The sequence below is a fragment of the Achroia grisella genome, unplaced genomic scaffold (assembly GCF_030625045.1).
Source record: "Achroia grisella isolate CSIRO2021 unplaced genomic scaffold, CSIRO_AGI_Agris_v1 utg2156, whole genome shotgun sequence".
NCBI lineage: Eukaryota > Metazoa > Arthropoda > Insecta > Lepidoptera > Pyralidae > Achroia > Achroia grisella.
In genome coordinates, this window is record NW_026712714.1 from 2262501 (window position 1) to 2284471 (window position 21971).

Sequence of the window (21971 nt, forward strand, 5' to 3'; positions counted from 1 at the left end):
TCTCTACGTCTCTCTTCAACCGACGTATAGATTACAAACCAAACTATTTAGTACTTGTACTGTTGAGACAGAGGACACCTCTGGCAGATGACTTTGTACCTCAAATATGTAGATGTCAAACTTCCTTATGTACTGAAATATAATCTGTGGCCGTGTTAAGTTTATTTAACCTAATATTAGTATATTGGTAATAAGATTACTCTGTAATCTGTTTTAGGTGTAAATGTCAAAATTTCAAATGTTGGTAAAATTATTTGAAATTTTGACATTTACAGCGAGGTAGTAGTGAACCCGCGATACCGATTTGTTTAATCGGATACTTTAATTTTATAAAGAATGCAAGTATATTACGATATAAGTGGCGTTATTATGGTTATAACACACGTGGCGGAATTGCACTCCGAGCTGAAGGTGAGGGCGTAATAGAACCGACTATGTTAAATACGTACGTACATATATCTACCGACGTTGTATAAGCTGCTTTATTCATATACCAAAAATCAGTGTGTTCGCTTAGATCTTTTACATTATCCAACGGATATTAATGCAGTTTTTAGCAGTGATTCAAGAGGATGTGTTCCCTTTGAACTTGAAATAAATGGTGTAAAGTCTGAGGGAACTAGTATTAAAATGGGTGTTCCTCAGGGCTCTATTCTAGGTCCTTTCTTATTTTTAGTTCACATAAATGATCTTCCTTATATGGTAGAAAAGATACCTAACATAGTTCTGTTTGCTGATGATACTTCATTAGTATTCAAAGTCAATCGACATATTGACGATATGGACGAAGTAAACGGTGCTCTCTCTTATGTTTTAAAATGGTTTACTGCTAATAATATGCTACTAAATGCAAATAAAACTAAATGTATCAAATTTACTCTCCCCAATGTAAGACCGGTAGTTTCAAAAATCGTATTGGACAATAAACCTATTAATTTTGTTGACGATACTGTATTTCTAGGTATCACATTAGATTCCAAGTTGCAATGGGGTGCTCATATTACTAAATTGGCGAGTCGACTTAGTTCTGCCGCTTATGCGGTAAGAAGAATTAGACAATTAACAGATGTGGCAACGGCTAAACTTGTGTACTTTAGCTATTTCCATAGCATTATGTCGTATGGTATTTTGTTATGGGGCAAAGCAGCTGATATAAATACAATATTTATTTTACAAAAGAGGGCCATTCGTTCCATTTATAGTCTTTTTTTTGGTAGGTAGCTGATGTAATGAGTGTAATAATAACTGTGGCTACTTTTATTTTAGAAAAATTGTTTTATTTTAGATAAAATAAAGTTAAATTCCACGCGGACGTAGTCGCGAGTACAGCTAGTTAAGTAAAAAAATTTAAGATGGTGGTGGATCGAATCTGCCATTATTCAATGGTGAGACAGCTAAATACGAAATCATCAGACCAATAAAGTCTCCAAATAGTTTCACGCTAATTTGGAGTTTCTATATCTTGACTTTTCATACTCGTATTTCTCAGGTGGTGAATTTAGCTGTGAATCAAAAACCGACTCCTGTGAAGAACCTGTTGGACGAGGACAAAGAAGAGCTGGTGAATAAGATGTTCGCAGGATTACTGCACGGCGACAGGCTGGCTCAGATGCTTACCGTTCGAAAGGGCAGGGTAAGTTGACAATTTATTACTTCGTAGTTCCTTTCCTTAGTAATAAGTTTCATTAATAGTATAGGTACAGAGATGAGTTTTTTTTTTTACACTCTCATATCTAAACTGGTAAATGGATTATGATGGTGTAGCAGCACACATGATTAGTGTAATACAGCTACGCGCCAACTGCCGGCGCAACGCGATCGCCTTGCTTATAAACCCGGTGCGAGCAGGAGCGCACTCGCATTGCCTTCTCACTCCATGAATGGAATCACCTGTTTGTATAGTATACTAATGACATGATTTTACGCACATAAGTTGTGAAGTATTCCAAATAAATCACTAATACTACTAAATTAGTGGTTTCTCTTCATCCCATACGAGCTACCACAACGGGTATAGAGACATCCCCGGGACCTGCATAATAGGGTTCTTTAGAGGGTAAATTTGGGGTGGAATCACTCCACCCTATAAAGGGTAGTTTTTGTTGCATTATCAAATTTTATTCAAACTTTTCCAAATTTATTGCGTTGTTCATAATGCAGTTTTGGCAACTAGTCTGTCTGTCTGTCAATTTCTTTAAAAACTTTCTCTTATGGTAAACAGAACAAACTTAAGTAATTTTGGGGCAGTCCGTAGTTCTGTTTATGTATATAGACCACGGTTACTGTTTTCCATCAGGCAACTGTCACCTTATATGCTATTCTAGTAACATGGGGGTGTGTTGCAGGCGCTGGTCCGTAGGTTCGTGTCCCGCGTGTGGGAGCACCCGCGCGCGCGGCTGCTGTGGGCGCGGCTGCTGCGCGCGCTGCCGGCCGCCGCCAGGCGCTCCGACGCCGGCCTCGCCTCGCTGGCGGCGCACTACCGCAGGTAGGGGGCGGGGGCTGGAGCAGGGGGCGGGGGGCGAGGGGGGCGGTGGACTCTATGACGTGTGGAGTACCGGTGTGTCGGTCGCGCGCGCGGCTGCTGTGGGCGCGGCTGCAGCGCGCGCTGCCGGCCGCCGCCAGGGGCAGCAGTGCCGACGCCGGCCTCGATTATCCTCGCTGGCGGCGCACTACCGTTTGTCGTGGTAGGGGGCGGGGGCCAGAATGGGGCGCTGGGGGCTAGGAGGGGGGGCAGCAGTAGTTTGCCACGATATGTGGAGCAGCGGTCCCGCGCGCGCGGCTGCTGTGGGCGCGGCTGTTTGCGCGCGCTGCCGGCCGCCGCCTAAGTTGTAATTGGCGATTCTAGGATCGCGACGCCGGCCTCGCCTCGCTGGCGGCGCACGCTAGGCTTTTCTCTCCGCAGGTAGGGGGCGCCGGGGCAGACGGGGGCGGGGGGCGGGGGGGCAGGGCTCCAGGGTCGATGGTGCTGGTGGAGCACCGCGCGCGCGGCTGCTGTGGGCGCGGCTGCTGCGCGCGCTGCCGGCCGCCGCCAGGCGCTCCGACGCCGGCCTCGCCTCGCTGGCGGCGCACTACCGCAGGTAGGGGGCGGGGGCGGGGGGCGGGGGGCGGGGGGGCAGCTCCACGTGTGGAGCACCCGCGCGCGCGGCTGCTGTGGGCGCGGCTGCTGCGCGCGCTGCCGGCCGCCGCCAGGCGCTCTTTATATCGACGCCGGCCTCGCCTCGCTGGCGGCGCACTACCGCAGGTAGGGGGCGGGGGCGTATTACAACGGGGGCGAGGGGGGCAGTTTTTCTCCACGTGTGGAGCACCGCGCGCGCGGCTGCTGTGGGCGCGGCTGCTGCGCGCGCTTTTGCCGGCCGCCGCCAGGGCTTTGGCGGGGTGCGCTCCGACGCCGGCCTCGCCTCGCTGGCGGCGCACTACCGCAGGTAGGGGGCGGGGGCGGATGGGGGCTAGGGGGGGCAGCTCCTCCAGGCGGGTTCGGCCTGGTCGGCTTGTGGAGCACCCGCGCGCGCGGCTGCTGTGGGCGCGGCTGCTGCGCGCGCTGCCGGCCGCCGCCAGGCGCTCCGACGCCGGCCTCGCCTCGCTGGCGGCGCACTACCGCAGGTAGGGGGCGGGGGCGGGGGGCGGGGGGCGGGGGGGCCGCTCCACGTGTGGAGCACCCGCGCGCGCGGCTGCTGTGGGCGCGGCTGCAGCGCGCGCTGCCGGCCGCCGCCAGGCAGTCCTCACAACACAACACTACACACGCGGAAAGTCCGGTAGCACTGTGTCGGAACGGATGCCGAGCGCCGGCCTCGCCTCGCTGGCGGCGCACTAAGAACCGCAGGTAGGCGCGCGCGGGGGGCAGGGGGCGGGGGGGGGGGTTCGCTAGCGCGTCGGTCAGCGTGTGGAGCACCCGCGCGCGCGGCTGCTGTGGGCGCGGCTGCTGCGCGCGCTGCCGGCCGCCGCCAGGCGCGCCGCCGCCGGCCGCGCCGCGCGGGCGGCGCCCAACCGCAGGTAGGGGGCGGGGGGGGGGGGCGGGGTGGCAGCTCCAGGTTCGTGTGGAGCACCCGCGCGCGCGGCTGCTGTGGGCGCGGCTGCTGCGCGCGCTGCCGGCCGCCGCCAGGCGCTCCGACGCCGGCCTCGCCTCGCTGGCGGCGCACTACCGCAGGTAGGGGGCGGGGGGCGGGGGGCGGGGGGCAGCTCCACGTGTGGAGCACCCGCGCGCGCGGCTGCTGTGGGCGCGGCTGCTGCGCGCGCTGCCGGCCGCCGCCAGGCGCTCCGACGCCGGCCTCGCCTCGCTGGCGGCGCACTACCGCAGGTAGGGGGGGGGGGGGGGGGGGGGGGGCAGCTCCACGTGTGGAGCACCCGCGCGCGCGGCTGCTGTGGGCGCGGCTGCTGCGCGCGCTGCCGGCCGCCGCCAGGCGCTCCGACGCCGGCCTCGCCTCGCTGGCGGCGCACTACCGCAGGTAGGGGGCGGGGGCGGGGGGCGGGGGGCAGCTCCACGTGTGGAGCACCCGCGCGCGCGGCTGCTGTGGGCGCGGCTGCTGCGCGCGCTGCCGGCCGCCGCCAGGCGCTCCGACGCCGGCCTCGCCTCGCTGGCGGCGCACTACCGCAGGTAGGGGGCGGGGGGCGGGGGGCGGGGGGGCAGCTCCACGTGTGGAGCACCCGCGCGCGCGGCTGCTGTGGGCGCGGCTGCTGCGCGCGCTGCCGGCCGCCGCCAGGCGCTCCGACGCCGGCCTCGCCTCGCTGGCGGCGCACTACCGCAGGTAGGGGGCGGGGGGCGGGGGGCGGGGGGGCAGCTCCACGTGTGGAGCACCCGCGCGCGCGGCTGCTGTGATGTTTGTAGTGAATTAGTACTGTTGGCTAATTGATCTGATCTGAACGTTTCACACGTTGCACGGAGACCTTTGACCATTAGTGGTATAAGGTGGTAAAAATGAATTACATTTTACAGATACATGCAAAACCAGACCGGCTGGTCGGCCGTACTGGAATCGAGCAGTTTGCTGTCAGAAGCGCTGGACCCGGCGAGGACACCGTACGCACTCACTACCGCCGTGAGTATAATTACAATTTAAAACCATATATCGTATAAAACAGGGGTAACTATATTAATCAACGGGCCCAAAGAAATTTTTTTGGCGGGCCTTAAATAAAATATTATCATTATATAATATGAAACAAAGTAGCTGTCGCTGTGTGTCCGTCGCTATATATGCTTAAATTTTTAAAACTACGGAACGGATTTAGATGCTGTTTTTTTTAAATAGATAGAGTGATTCAGTACACTCGTGTATACGTGTATATAATACATGTACACTCGTGTTAAACCGGAGTGGGTAGTAAATAATAACTTATTACACGTTGACAGACAAATGCGTCTAGAGCCGTCAAAGCGAAGTTCACTATGTGGTATGACGGCAATAGCCGTCTAAAACGAAACGCTCGTTTTTGGACTCTGCGGCTATAGCGGCACCAATGTGCGGCACCAATATATCGGCGTACAAGTACAAGCCTAGTGTGTGATGATGTGAATTTTGTTTTCCACCCGTTACACGACTTGCAGTTTCAGTACGCACGTGGTTGCGAAGGAACTACGATGCGCGTGCTAGTACTCCCTTCGCAACCACGTGCAATACGAGTGCGATCGTGTTTTCTCTTGAATTGTGTCAAAATTAAGTTTAAGTAAGCAGAAAAAGTAAAACTAAGTTTTAATATTCTAAAAATTTATATTCCAAAAACATACAGTGTTATTTTTGGAACTTGTTTGTGTCCTACTGTCCGTCAATGTGTTAATAATTTATGTACATTATGTACGCTAACATTTGCAATTGGTCCACAGTTTACTCTGAGCTGTGTGTGCGCTCTCGTAGAGAATGCATCCAGCCTCGTCAACACCCCGGACGCGACGTCACAAGAACGCCAATGGTATAAATTCCTCAAAACAGTAGCCAGGGCCCTGAAGAACACAACACTCACCGTTGCAAAACCGGTAAATCCCCTGCCGGAGACAAAACTTCTGCATCACTTGAGGCAGCTCGATTCTAGAAGTACCATAGAGATCTTGCAGCGGGGGAAAACCGCGGCGGAGTACGCGGAACTGACGAAGAACGATATTTCCGAACAGTTGGTCAAACATCTGTGTTGATAACTACTTCTTGCAGGCCACTTGTACAGTGGTTGTTTTGACTAGCCAACTAGTTGGCCATTTGTATGTTGGGCGTAATATCCCCATACTTGGTAAGTATTCACCAGATTGGTTGTGGCTATGGTCAAACATTGACCTTTGGATATTGACGTAAACTAGCCAATATAAGCATCATTTTATTATATTTGACGGTTCCTGCTTGACATTGGTTGTATATTTGACAAACAATTGTCCAGTCGACATCTATATTTGTAAACACCGGTGTTGCAATATAATTTGTATGAAGTATAAATTTCGCCTTAGTTATAATCGATTGAATAATTTGATTCCAATAATCGATTGATTATTTGTTATATAATTTTATTTCAATTTCCTCCGTGGCTGATTTACTCTGATCTGAGTATGATTGTACATTCAATTTGATTATTGTATTTGTAGATATGACTTGGCCTAGGCGTAGTTTGGTCAAACGGTTGAACAAATGTTGGGGGTTTGGCTACTTTTTATTGACTGATAAATCAAAACAAAAACTATTAGGTAGCAATCGTGGAAATGTGTATAAATCGAATTCTGTTTTTAAATATGTCAAATTTCGCCATCTTAATTGAATCTATAAATGTTTTATTATATTATTAATTGTCGTTATAGATTTATATGTCAGCCTCGAGAATCGAGATATATAATTGTAAAATTATTAAATTATATTAAGCTGATAAATTGGAAAGCTAGGACGCCATTTTGTTTATGTTCTCATCTCATGAAATGGCGCGACCTAAAGCAGCCTATATTTATTATATACGTATTCGTATTTCTTTTTCAAGAATATAACGATGGTGGGGAAATTAGGCGTTGTTCACTACACAATGTATAATTACTGGTTATGTATAAAGCGTAGTTCTCGATGTATATTGTATGTATATTTTATTAATTACGAATCGAACTGAGCAATCGACTGGCAAATAAATATTGATAAAGTAAATTTTTAAAATCCTTTTTTTTAACCCTTCCCTCATTGTTAATCCAAATTCGTAGATAATAAAGACGAGTATTTGTTAAAAGTCGAAAATTATTATGAAATGGCACTTCTGAACTTATAATGCATTTATAAAAAAATATATATAGACGAAAAATTATAAAAAAATGTTGTAGATATATATTTGTATTTTAAAATAATTGGTAAGTGTGTTGTTTCTTATTAAATCACAATTATTAAATTTAAGACTGGAAAAATTTATCCAGAACATTCTAGCACTTTCGTGGTACATAATTTGAATATATTTATTTTTTAGAAATGCACCTTAAGCTTCTTAATCATTATATTTACATAAAAAAATTCTGCGTACAGACGCCATTTTGAGAAATGAGTGTTAATGCAAAATGGCGGAAGGGGTAAGGTACAGTAATGTTTTTGATATGTCAAAATAGTCGATTGCTCATTTCATTGTCATTCTGATATTATTTTAGCATAGAATGACTAAACTAATTTTGCTTTTAGTAATTAGTACTATTCCACATATATCATTAAACATAGAAGGTTCCAATAGCGACAGTTTATAGACAGACTATGGAAACAACTGAATTCTGGCACCTGAACATATATTTCAAACTAACCAATTTTTGTATTGTTTTAATTCATTAGTTGTGTCATTGAACACGAATTCAAAAAATTCAAAATATCTTTCACACCGTCTTACTTCTGATGGTCGCAGGTTCGATACCTAGCACAGTACAAACATTTGTATTCATGAGTAAACATTCTATTTTCCATACAGAATAATATATATTTCCTAGTACATATAACACAATTCATATAACGAAAGAAAAATACAGATAACTGTCTATACAATTTATTTTATTCTATCTATTACTATAAACGCAAAAGTTTGTGAGTATGAAGAAGTGAGAAAGGATGCATGGATGTTTGTTACTCTTTCACGCAAAAACTACTGAACGGATTTGAATGAAACTACAGTAATTTAGCTTGAACAACAGAATAACACGTAGGCTATAATTTAAAAAGATATTATGTAAATTGGGCGATTATAATGACAAATGTTAAGTGAGTGTAGCGAATCTATGTTTACTATATGTAAGCCTACCCAGCTTTTAACACTTTGTGTAGCTATAGTCTGTTATTATAAACTGTCGATTTTTAAACTTACCCTTTATTGCATTGGGCAAAAATTCCCATAAATTAATTTCTTATTAGTTTCGTAGACAATCAAGCAGGGTAGATCACTTATATTGCCATTGTAAAACAGAAAAGGCACCACTATTATAGATAGCCGATGGTTGCGGGTTCGATTCCTCGCACGGTACAAACATCTGCATTCATGACTATGATTGTTTGTATCGGTCTGGGTCTTCTCAACGTATATTATATATTAAAATATTTATTTATATCAGTTGTCTAGTACAGCACAAGCTATGCTTGGGACTAGATGGCGTTGTGCGAATTGCCTTGAGATAGAAAAACATGCTCATATAATTAGTATAAAAAAATGAAGTATATTTGCAAGCCAGTATAGTTTTTACATTGAACGAGGGCAATATAGTCTGATGCAATGGTAGTTTAATCCGAGTTGATATTTTTATAATAATTATTATAAAATAAATGTTTGCTTTTGACAAATTTTAGAAATAACGAACAAATGTAATCAGCTATTGTTTGTTTGCAATTGTATAAAAAAGGACAAAACATGTTATTATAAAAAAAAATTCGATGTTGTAAAAGGTAAAGCGAAAGCGAGGGATAGAATTCATTTAACGGAAACAATTTTATTAAGAGAATCTGAATTGAATTAAAATGAATTGAATAAAGGAAATCTGAAAATATATATTTTATAATTTAAATATAAATATATATTTAAATCGATCAAGAAGAAAGAGTGATTTCTATGAAAGGTTGGATTCTTCAACCTTTCATAGAAATCACTCTTTCAGCAAAGAAGAAAAATGGTAAAGGTAAATAATCATTTACCTTTACCTTTTTTCTTCTTTGCTCCGAGAGAACCGAACGGCTGTTCTGTTTCATGGTTAATATCCCTAGTTTTCTGCTTTCTATATATTTCACGACTTGTACCTGTATATTTGACTGTCAGTTTCCATCTGGCGAACCAAATAACAGTACCTATACTTCCTATTGTGGTTGTAAAACATACGTATAGGGCATAGGTCAGTGTTACCATATACATACGTAAATATACGTATATGGCAATACTGACAATTAAAACATTATTAATAAATCATTCATTTATTGTAAATAATAAGAACAGATAAAAAAAATGTTTTATTCATTTAGTTAGTTGAGTAATTTAATATAAAATGCTTTTTAATTATTTATCAGAGGCGGTCGTTACTATATTAGAAAAAAAATCCATTGAATTTAAAACAAATATGGAGATATATGTTTCAATCCATAAAAATTCTTGGATACACATTATTTGGTGGCAAGTAAAATCTGCTTGCACGTATGAGGATTGGTTTTTTCGATTATTATGTTTCTTTTTAAGATATTAACTGTGATCGGCTTTATTTAAAATTAAAAAAAAAAATGGTGCACGTCTATGCACTGCGATCTCGCTTGTGATAAACGCGGAAAAACCAGTCCTCAGCTACAAAACATATGTTAAATATTTTAAGTTATATCGAATCTGAATTTATTCGCAGACCTTAGGCATTTTGGGTGTATGATTAGGTGCACAATTAAAAAAAAAAACACTATGTGCTGCCATACATTAAAGGATTTTAATATGGGTCTCATATTATTTTAAATGATAATATGTTTTTTCTTTGTCCACTTAGATTGAAAGTATATTTGCATATACTAACTTTATAGCGGAGTTTTATGTTGCTAAATAGTTCAAAGTTGTTTTTTTATACTCTACTCTAGTATTTTGTTATCTGTGGCTTTATAAATTTGCCAACTCTTCGCATCATACAGCTATCGTAATTCATGCTATAGCTTACGGCAGATATATATTTTTTAATAGCCGGGTTATTTTTTTTTAGCAAGCTGTATACTTAATTCCTCTTTGCCTGCAATTGTTTTTTTTTAATCCTGTCATTTAGATTAATTAAACAATTGTCTCAATTATGATTATGACCGCGGTGGTCTAGCGGTTTAGTACACTGCCTTTCTAATGTTCGCGGGTTCGATTCCCGCACAATAAAATAATTTGTATTAATGAGTATCTGTTTGTATTGGTCTGGGTGTTTTTCTATGTAAATTATGTATTTTTCTAACAGTTGTCTGATACCTATAGTTTGGGACTAGATGGCGCTGTTGAATAGTACACTGTTATTTATTTTTATTTATTTCGTTATGGTTAAATAACATTCGTATATTGAAACTATTAAAATTAAATGTTCGCTATATAATTTAGGCACCAGAGATTTTTAAGAAGTTTATATTAAACATTGGCAAGACATTAGGGCATGTTCACATTGAAACACACTGCCGCAGATTTACAATATTAATCTAAGTGAATGCATCGTGATATGTTCCACACAGTGTAATGTGGTAGGAGCCTGTGCAACTTATATATAGGCAGCAGCTTGTATAATAACAATTAACTTACAAGTTATATGTTTATGTAAGTTAATGAACAAGCCCGCAAACTCTGCTTGCATACAAGTTGCATGCGCTTTGTGGAAATTGCAATAAACTTACCTATTTAACTACGTACAAATGTTTGTAACTTAGAAATATATTAAAGTATTTACACATAACAATCGTAGCTCTCTTCAAATGGTGTCACAAGCGAAAAGAAGATAATTAGCGAGAAATAAGCGTTTCATATTTATTCTATCTTAATTTTACACACTTTGATTTCATCTAATACTTGGTAAAACGACTTTTATAGCTTCATCCGATGAAAATAGTACTCCAAAACCGCGGAAGGACTAAAGGAGTAGCTAAAAATACGAGTTTAGTCTAAGAGCACCGCTAGGGCTTCGAACTGTGGGTCAGGCCGTCGAAATATTGATCCCATTAGAATGAGAGGCTCGATTCGATTGGATTTTGGGCTATTGTTAGTTGTTAAGACCTGTAGCACTGCGACCTCCATAGATATTGTTGTGAATCGAATATTCAGAACAGAATTCTTTTTAAATACTTTTGACTAGTGACATTATTTGAGCAGAGGTGCGAGGTGTTGCTTAAAATGTTATTTAATTAATTTAAGTGACAATACATAGGACATTATCTAGCAATAGCTTAGAAATTTGTATGTTGCAGGCAAATGGAATTAAATTGCCGCTTGCTACAATAACGGACCATCCATAAATTACGTCACAGAGGGAGGGGAGGGGTTTGAAGTGTGACATTGTGTGACAAAGCGTGGGAGAAGGGGAGTAACCGTTGTGACATATTTTAAAATGTATAGTTTAGCATTAAATAGCGAAATTTTACAATTAATGACTTATAAATATTACCGTCTCTATTTGTATAATTAATGGATAAGAAGTAATAAGTAAGTTTTGCAAAACATGTGACATTTGTCACACATGAGACTCCGACCCCCAAGTGTTACAGTTGGGAAGGGGAGTGTCATAAATGTGATCAGCGAGGACGAAAGTGACGTAATTTACGGATAACCTCCGAGTTGCGAGTAACATGCACATGTGACGGTCACATGGCATGCGTGTTGCTATCGTTATACAAACGTGTTTTTATAGACAAATATTTTATTATGTTTATAATGTAAAGCTCTGCTGTGTAAGTAAATTTGCTTTTAAATTAAAAGCGTTTGATATTTTAAAACTGGCACTGTTTGTATTGTCAAAGAAAACAAAACAAACCATTTTAAATATTCGTTTATCATTCTATTAAATGGTAGTTTAAAACTTGGTTATAAAATTATCCCCAAAACTACCATTTATATAAGTTTTAATAAAAAAATACAATTTAATGTTAATAGATTAATAAATATTGTATGTATGTATTATATTATTTTTATTAAATTACAACTTCTTTATTACCTGCCTCTTTTTAAAATATATGTTTTTATAGACAATTCAGACAATGTCAGTATCGGTCGTGGTAGAAAAAAACTCCTAAAATGTATATACATAAATCACCAGCTCACACAAATCATTGTATCGCAATTATATATTTGTTAATGAGTAATATTTTATTTTGTAAATTAACATTTTTATTTCAGTTTCATAGACAAAGGAGTGACAGTTTACTTTTTTTATACTATTAGTAGTTTTTAGTTTTTTATTAATCAATAAAAATAGAATTTGTTTATAGTAAGATTTGTTTGATTTTTGTATGATACCTGTGGAAAATTTTTTGAGTCGGCTACGAAAGGTTATGGGACCAGAATTTATTACGTGTTTCAAGAGTGTTTGATTGATACGTTATGTAACAACTACATGATATTTTTAAAAATAACAAAAAATAAAATGGCAGTACAAACCGTATTAAATCGGTTAGGCTCTTTATAATATTAGCATACACAAACACATATTAAAGAAATTATAATGACCTAAATACAGGAATAAAGGGAAGGCAGTAATGGCAACATAATAATAATAACTCTGGACAATTCACACAGCGCTAGCTAGTGTTCAGCTAAACAGAGCTTGTGTTATGGGTACTAGATAACTGACAGAATTATTTAAATACGTTTTCTTAACATACATAAAAAACATCCAGAGCAATTGCCATTTATATTTATGAATACAAATGATTGCATCATGCGAGAATCGAACCCGCGACCATCGGATGTTAATCAGACAGCTGTTTTACAATTTTGTGACACGTTTAGTCTACGAGTAACTTGACAATTTGAGTTCTTGCAACATGTCAAAAACCGTCTCGACAAGTCGATACTTCATGTTAAAGGTGGCGCGGCGCGCGTCTACCGACCCGTACGACATGTTCAGGGTGAACAGGTCTGGGTAGAACTGGAAGAAAGGTTTATAGTTAGTACAGAGCTATATGTTTAAGCATTGCATTCCATAAGTGTAATGTTGTCATGTCAGGTAGGTGGTCGTGGTAGCCATTGCGCTACTAAAGAGCAGGACATTGTCGACTACATACAGGCCAAAAGTAACCTGACATTGAGGGCGACGCAGCTGGCATCGAGTCACAACGCGAGTTTCAAGGCGTTTGTGGCCCGATTTCCCGCCAACATGCTGCCCACCTTCATGAAGGAGGACTACTGGCCGAAGGGTGTGGTGTATCGGCGCTACCGTGGCAGATTGCCGTTATCAGTGCCGTGACCACATGGCCAATTTATCTTTATTTTTTCTATTAATTTTAATATATAATAATTCATATATATGGTAGTCTGTAAGGTATTCATAATATAGGCAATTAGTAGCCTAAACTAAATCAATAAATAATCTACAGTAGGTAGTTATTAGCTGGTTATGTTCAAAGCAGATCAATTATGGACCATTTTGGGCAAAACAAGTAGAAGAGAAGAGGTACCTATAGCCATGTACCTACGTTTGTCATCTAAGTAATTATTTTGTGAGTTAGGCAGTAAGGCTTTTCTCAATAAATATGATTTGACAGATGTATTAAATTAAGGTAATTCCAGTACATCCTTTGGTACCGTATTGTAAATTTTTATACCCATTCCTATTAGACGCATTAACTTTTCTTAACGACACTTCGGAACAGCAAGTTCGTTTGAAATCCAGTCCTATTAGTCGCTGTTCGGACTTACGTGTACTTAATGTGAGTCCAGGTTTATAAATAAAGGAAGATTTGTATTAAAAAAATTACCGGTAACCCCATCATAGGTTCCGCACTATACTCCTGAGACATCTCATTACATTTGAGAATGGTGGCCCGCTGCGGCGTCACATACAGAAGTTCGAATTTGGACTGTAACAATATGACAATAATGTTTATTTCCGTGTAAACGAGGTGTAGTAGTTATTTAGTTATTAAATTTTTTATCGTACATTAAATATCATTCTTAATCCATGTTATTAGTGTCTGTAATAAAATAAAGCCATCACCTGCATGCAGTAGATATTTTATTGTACTTACTTACATACATACTGAGAAATGTACCTACACTTATAAAAGTACAGTGTTGTCCCTCACGGGTTTAGGTAGCAAACTTTGAATAAGGACGAGAATAATAGATCTATACAGGTCGCAGTGTTACTGTTCTTAGCACCTGACAATAGCCCAAACCCACCGAATAAAAGAAATAATTAAAATTAGTATTAATTAAACATCACCGTAATACATAACTCTGTGACATAAGTCTGAAACTAGTAGGTGCTATTTGAGTTCTATCATGCACGTTTCATCTCCCCTTTCGAACCCTTCTAGACTATCTGTATACCAAATTTCATTTAAATCAGTGCAGAAAATTTGGCGTGAAAGCGATATCACAAAGAATATAAGTATAACAATAAAATCGTTAATATTAGTACATTCTGAAATGCAACAATGTGAACAGTGCTAAGAACATACCTTGATCATTTATTCTTAGACTCAAAACGAGACATTTATTGTGTAAAAAGGTGTTTTTTTCACTAAGTCATTATTTCTACGTATAATTAGTATTTTTATTATTCCTGAATTGGAGAAAACAATGTGTGACAGCAAACATACATATAGGTATATAAATGAATCTTAATCCATTCTATTTTTGATATTACTGTAGCAATGGTAACAGATAACCTATCTTAATCTATAGTTAGGTACATCTCAATAGAATTCATAACGTATGTAAGATATTGTTAAGCGATAAAACTGATATTTATACCGAATGCACTCTCCAACACACTATTTCGAGTTATTTTCATCGGACACACATTGTACAACTGTGTCTGTGGGCACCTCTGTCTCGCCTATTTCAGTCGCTTTGTAGCTTCTTTTGAAATTATTTAATTTTTTTTATTTATACCTATATGAAGTATACGTTACAAAGTTCATAGAATAATAAGGCAGCTAAGTTTCTATTTTATGGCAGTAAAATTACAGCATACAGTGGCAACACATTACATTCCCAGCCTTAAACATTCTATCAAATTCCATTTTCTCTTTAAGTTCTTATTGTTCTTGGTCTTATGGTCCGTTTTGCTTTCGTTATTTCCAAAGATATGCGTACAATTCAGTATATGTTATCTATGTTTCAGTATATGTTATTTTATTATAAAGTATCCGAGGTTGCGCCGGCGAGAAATTTGTAGCCTATGTGTTATTCTGTTGTATAAGCTATATAAGTGACGTATTATTATCTATAGAGTAGTTTTGGCGTGAAAGAATAACAAACATCCATCCATCTATTCATCCATACTCACAAACTTTTGCGTTTATAATATTAGTAAGATACCTCTCTTTTCTTGTCCACTGCCTCTCGTATTTGCATAACAACAGTACGATTACCAGCAGCAGCATTCCATCTGTAAATATTTATATAGGTTCACACTAACTACACTAGTCATTAACATTGATAATTAAATTCCTGTTTTATAATTTTTGTATTGATATATTAAAAATAATAATATATTCACAAGGTAACAATTTGTGATAGGGTGGTCAGAGGCGTTGTCGACTGTCAACGTAGTGATAAACGTAACTGCTGAAACTTACTACTCAGTTAAATATGTTTGTTATTGGTGTTTCCATCATTCAGTCAGAAATCAAAAGAAATACACAATTTCTTTGGTGGTTGGCAGAATCAGGACCAAAGTCACGAGTTTTGAAGTATTTATATATACTTATATATATTTCATATATACTTATACTCATAGTATTCATATGTACTTATATAAATATTTTAAATAGATTTTTACTATTTCAGATCTTTTTTTACCAACTTTTATACTCGTAAAGAATGTATAAAGCAAGTTCTAAAATAGAAAATAATACATCGCCATGTTCATTACGATAACCCACTTCGATGGATCCCCAGTCTCATTCAAATGGGGATCAAAAATACCATGATTTTTTTTAATGGCTGGTATTGGAAAGGTACATCCGCTTGCGCTTACGTTATACGCTGGCGGAGTACGAGTGGAGAATGACAAGATGAGTATGAGGTCAGGTCGTGATAAAACATAGCAGAGCATATCTTGATTAAACTTCTAGTTACGATAGTTTGCAGGGAGAATTGCATGGAGGTCGACTTGATATGGTGGATATACTAGAAATGAGGTCCTAATCTTCAAACTAATAATTATCTTCCGCCTAATTACGATGTTTCGAACCTCTAGACTGTCAGACTATAGACGTATTCGTCAGGCAGGAGTTGACCTTCAGCCACACACTTTACAGCACTCGACCCTACATCATTTGGTGAACCTGTAAAGGCTAGCTGTGGCCAAGAGCATTAGCTTATTTCGAAAAAAAATAAAACTTAAAAATGGATCTGTAAAACTAAATATAATTACCTGCTCCATTGAAAGTTGTATGCCCTGGAAAGGAATGCCATAGCGTGGTAGTTATGCCGTTCTAACACCCACTCCTTGGGGCAGGAGCCTTCTATGTGGTTGTGAGCGTCGAAGTCTGGAAAGAAGTCGCATGCTGCCTCCCGCATTATCTGAACACACATAAGAAAATACTTCTTTATATCTTATATATAAAATTCTCGTGTGACAGTTTTCGTTCCCATACTCCTCCGAAACGGCTTGACCGATTCTCATGAAATTTTGTGAGCGTATTGAGTAAGTCTGAGAATCAGCCAACATCTATTTTTCATCCCCCTAAATGTTAGGGGTAGTCCACCCCTAAATTTTTATTTTTTATTTTTAGTCAAAATTTTTAGTATCTATTTTTTTATGATACAACATACAAAAATACATACAATCCAAAATTTTCACCCCTCTATCATCAACCCCTATTTTTTTATAGCGTTATTAATTTATATGGCAAAACATAGTTTGCCGGGACAGCTAGTATATATATATATATAAGTATAAAACAAAGTCGCCGCCGATGTCTGTACGCTTATATCTTTTGAATTATGCAACGGATTGTAATGCAGTTTTTAGCAATGGATAGAGTGATTCAATAGGAAGGTTTATGTGTGTGTTATAAGTATAGAACAAACCGAGAAATTCAAAGATTTGTAATGCATTCGTACGAAGCCAGGACGGGTCGGTAGTTTTTTTAATATAACTGAAATGTCAATTGTAAAAAAATTTAAAAACCGTTAAAATGATATAAAATTAAGTTTAATTAAGTAATAATTAAGTTTATTGCCAGTTCTTCTCAGACGGTAGGAATAGTGAAAAAAAAAATACGTGCATAAGAGGACGAAAGGTCCTATGTGAATAAATATTTTTTTATTTATTTTGCAGATAAAGTCACGAGTAACACCTAGTATTTAATATAATCAATACAACAAGTCATACTTCAGAATAATAATAAAAAATGCGTTACTAAAGAATCCAATCTGCGACCATCCTACGGCGATACAGCGTGCAAAATTGCGGAGCTGGTCTACCATAGTCTATCACATATAACAGAGAGTTATTCGAAAATATTAATAGTCGTACTTGGAGCATCCTTTTGACGCTGTACGGCTTGTTGAAGTGCTCCTTCAGCGCCGGCGTTGTCGCGTTTGCGATCCACTTGAGGCGCACCGAGTTGCCCAAACAGAGCCACGTGACCGTCACACTCACCCCCGTCACTGATATTATGACACCCTTACTGTAAACAAGCATTCAATTATTTATATTATATTTTTTTACCCCTGGACAATTCACACAACCCATCTAATTCCAAGGTAAGCAGAGCTTGTGAGTAGTAGATAACTGATATAAATACTTAGTTACATCTTATAAAATTCTCGTGTCACAATTTTAGTTAACATACTCTTCCGAAATGTGATCGACCGATTTTTTTGAAATTTTATATGCATATTCAGTAGGTCTGTGAATCGGCTTTTATCTATTTTTCATACCCCTAAATGTTAAGGGTTGTTCACCTAACGTTTATTTTTTAGTTTCTGGACGATTTTTTTATTTTTAGTTTTTTTATAATGTGCCATTAAAATACATACAACTCTAAATTCGCCCTTTTAGCATCAACCCTATTTTTTAATAGCAATTTTAATATATGGCGAAACAACGTTTGCAGGGTCAGCTAGTTTTTGGTAAATACTTAATAATTATAGAAAAAAAGTGTTTTTAACAATCAAACATACCTGTCAGGATCTGGTTTTACATCCCATCCCTGGTACGGCATGTTGCTGTATCTCAGTGTAGCAATACCTATCGGCCCTGCAATGAAAGTATATATGTACATACAGTTTTTTCCAAACTTCGGGACAAAAGTATAAAATCAAGATAACATTTATACCATTTATTTAAAAAGGATACGAGCTGAGTTTCTGGTCAGTTCTTCTCATCTCGAAATCATTCCGAACTGACGGTAGATTTGACATATCATAAGAGTCTGTAATAGACCTACATGAATAAAGATATTTTGAATTTTACAACCAAAAAAATACAACCAAGATGATTGTAAATAGAATCAACAAAAATGAAATGAAGTATTTATTGCATAAGATACACAAAATAGTCAGGCGAATTGAGAATCTCTTCTCGGAAGTTGAAAATAAGATAAAGACAATGAAATGGTGAAGATTACTTTATGATGTTGATTATTATTATTTTATTGTATAGTCACACTTCTCACCGTGATATTATCGTCAATTCCTAACATTTTCCTATATAATAAATTATAATTGTGACAAGATGAATGTATCATAATTTTTATAGTGGAACCATGAAACGTATTTGGGTTATAATGTAACTAAATATTTTCTTTATTTGGTCAAGGTTACTATTCCACGCAGACGAAGTCGCGGGCATAGCTAGTACCGCCAATAAATTATTATTGTGACAAGATACAAATGTTTTACAGTTTACAATAGTACTGTAGCCACTTACACAACACTCCAGTTCTGAACTGCACCGTGAGTTTATCCTCGTTGAACTTGTAATCGTTCACATAGTTGCTTGTCCAGAGTTTCCTCGCCTCCTGCCACTGACATACCACCGGTGGCTCCGACCATATTAGTTCCTGTGGCAGACTACAAACAATAATTAAAGATTTCATAATATAAATATTTTTAGGTGTAAGTCATTAAAAGAAAGTCTTAATATATATGACGACCTCGGTGGTCTAGCGGTATAGCACACCGCTTTACGTCCGATGGTCGCGGGTTCGATTCCTCGCACGGCACAAACATTTGTATTCATGAGTATGATTGTTTGTATCGGTCTGGGTGTTTTCTATGTATAATATGTATGCATTTACGAAAAAAAAAAAAAAAAAAAAATATCTATGTATTTGTATCAGTTGTCTAGTACCCATAACACAAGCTTTAGCTAGCTTAACTTGGGTCTAGATGGCGCTGTGTGAATTGTCCTGAGATTATTATTATTATTATTATATTATATATATAGATCTTTTGTACGTGGGTACGGCTGGACTCTCAGACTGTGCGGTCTAAGAGGAGCTTCTTCCCGTGTACACTCAACTACCTGCCGAAGTTTTTTTTCTCGAGAGACTACAGTATGGGGTTTTTCAAGAAGGGTATATTAAGGTTTCTTAAGGGTCGGCAACGCGCACGTAACACCCCTGGTGTTCCATAGTGTAGTGTATGTGGAAACACTAGCAGTTTATTATCTATCGTCTCGAGCCGAGCGTACACGGACCGCCGTGCGCAAGAGGGAAGGGATTCCCTGCGCAAGCGCCGCGGAGTAAAGACGTGGAGCTATGGCTAACGAACAGATATTACGTCGATAACAACTTACATACAAGAAGACATAAATAACAAATAAGTGAACACTATGCATAGGCTACGGTAACCGTTTAGAATCAGACGAGCCGTATTGTTTGTTAGCATTGTAGTATAAAAACGGCACGCATAAAAAAATTACATACTTACTCAATAGACACTAGCGCTAATTTCTCATATTCAGCTTCCACCTTCTTCATTTCCATCTCGATCTCCTCTGGCGTCCGGGTCACCCCCACCGGCGGGGGTGAGGGCGCCCGGTATTGTACCTGGTAATTCATCGGCTGCAGACTCTTGGGTAATTGCACTGTTATAGAAACAGAGTACTTTATTATCATTACATTGTATAAAACAAGGTCGCTGTCGGTGTCTGTCCCTATGTATGTGTAAATCTTTAAAACTACGCAACGAATTTTGAAGCGGTTTTTTTTAAATAGATAGAGTGATTATAGAGAAATGTTTATATATAATACACCCGTGCGTGTACATGTATAACTTGCCCGGGGTGGGTAGCTAGTGCTTAATAAGTTTCATAATTTTTTTTTATAATACAGGGGACAAACGAGCATGCGGCTCACCTGATGGTAAGTGATTACTGCCGCCCATGAGCACCCGCAACACCAGGGGAATTGCAAGTACGTAGTCGGCCTTTTAAAAAGGAATAAGCTCTTTTCTTGAAGGTTTCAATATCGTATCGGTTCAGAAATACCACTGCTGGAAGGTGATTCCACAATGTGGTTGTGCGTGGCAAAAAGAAATAATATAATTGCATGTGCCTTAAAACGATTTGAGACAATCACCTTGCTTTGTTTACAGAGATGATTATTTTTAGCATTCCGTGGATTCACCGTGTGTGTGGCAGAGAGTGAAACTCCGAGCAGTTCCCAAGACTTGTGACCCGCGTGTAGGTTTACCCTTTGCTATCATAAGTCAACATCACTTCACCGCTAGTTTTTTTTTATTCTTTGCTCGTGAATTGCTTTGAAATGCGAGCAATTTGACATACGAGCAAGGTTACGGAACGAATTAAACTATATGTTGAGGTGTCACTTTTCTTTTTTGTAAATACATATATTATATACATAGATATATATTGTGGTATGTATAAATGGATGTTACTGTTATCTGGGAGCGTGCGTGACATCCTCTACTAGATACAGAGTGACTAAGTCACTTTATCTATATAACTTTATATCTGTTGATTGATTGAGAGCATCGTCGCCTGGTTAACACGATGTTTTAGACTTCAAAGGACGTAGATTCATGTAAACATATAACATATGTTTAAGTAAGTAAATATGCCGCTGTTTCCAAAAGTCAGTATTTCTGACTGACTTTTGAAAACACTGCGAATAATCTAAATAAAATTAATATGAACAGCGCCATCTAGTCCCATGCGAAGCAAATATACTTAAACATATAATTATTGTAAATATATATATAATATATAAAGAAAACACTCAAAAAAATAGAGGTGGGCTGGGCTAACCAGTCTCTTCTTGTTGTATTGAATTCAAATAATGGGTATATTTATCTGAATTCAATATAGCGAATTCACCATGATGCAAGACAATTGACTACCTAATATAGGATAACAGTCGCGGTGAACGCAAGACTTGACATGTCCACATTTCGCTATGTTGAATCCAAATATACCAAACATTATATTCAACATAGCAAGGCGAGATATTATAGTACATTAGAATCCAACGTGGCAGATTCTCGGATTAATTTTTGTCTTGATATTGGTCTTTCTTTCAAGTTAGAGTTAGCCAGAACTATACATTAATACACAAAGTTTATTTTTAGTGTCGCCCAGTTTTGAACCCACGACTGCTTGGGTCTAATAACCACTAGGCTACGATGCTCTTAATATACTTGTTTGTTACCTATCAATGTCAATGTATTATTAATTTTGACTGCATATTTATCTAGTGATTAATACTTTAATCTATAGATTAACATAAGCAATCGTTGTTACTTAAAGATTAATTATAAATGAATAAATATTTCCATTGAGGTATTAGCGAGTTTAGGTTCATAGAGTACACAATACATAGGTACACCTCACGTGACATACGCTAGAACAAAACCACAAATTTAGACACTGATTT

The 21971-nt window shown here is 39.4% G+C and overlaps 2 protein-coding genes across 2 annotated transcripts in view; one reads left to right on the forward strand and one right to left on the reverse strand.

Annotated features, from left to right (window-relative positions):
* The window catches only part of LOC131842329 (GATA zinc finger domain-containing protein 14), a 22520-nt gene extending 14816 nt beyond the window's left edge, over positions 1-7704 (forward strand). Inside the window, exons 14-17 of the mRNA XM_059190867.1 lie at positions 1490-1633; positions 2346-2485; positions 4931-5033; positions 5819-7704. Of these exons, the coding sequence (XP_059046850.1) occupies positions 1490-1633; positions 2346-2485; positions 4931-5033; positions 5819-6124 (693 nt within the window). The 3' untranslated portion in view covers positions 6125-7704. The remainder of the gene's footprint in view (positions 1-1489; positions 1634-2345; positions 2486-4930; positions 5034-5818) is intronic.
* Positions 7705-12497: 4793 nt separating this feature from the next.
* The window catches only part of LOC131842278 (dynein axonemal intermediate chain 7-like), a 35296-nt gene continuing 25822 nt past the window's right edge, over positions 12498-21971 (reverse strand). Inside the window, exons 12-19 of the mRNA XM_059190814.1 lie at positions 20008-20164; positions 19004-19146; positions 18256-18331; positions 17606-17759; positions 16499-16647; positions 15439-15508; positions 13869-13970; positions 12498-13039 (exon numbers count right to left, since the gene is read on the reverse strand). Coding sequence (XP_059046797.1) covers positions 12902-13039; positions 13869-13970; positions 15439-15508; positions 16499-16647; positions 17606-17759; positions 18256-18331; positions 19004-19146; positions 20008-20164 — 989 coding nt within the window. The 3' untranslated portion in view covers positions 12498-12901. The remainder of the gene's footprint in view (positions 13040-13868; positions 13971-15438; positions 15509-16498; positions 16648-17605; positions 17760-18255; positions 18332-19003; positions 19147-20007; positions 20165-21971) is intronic.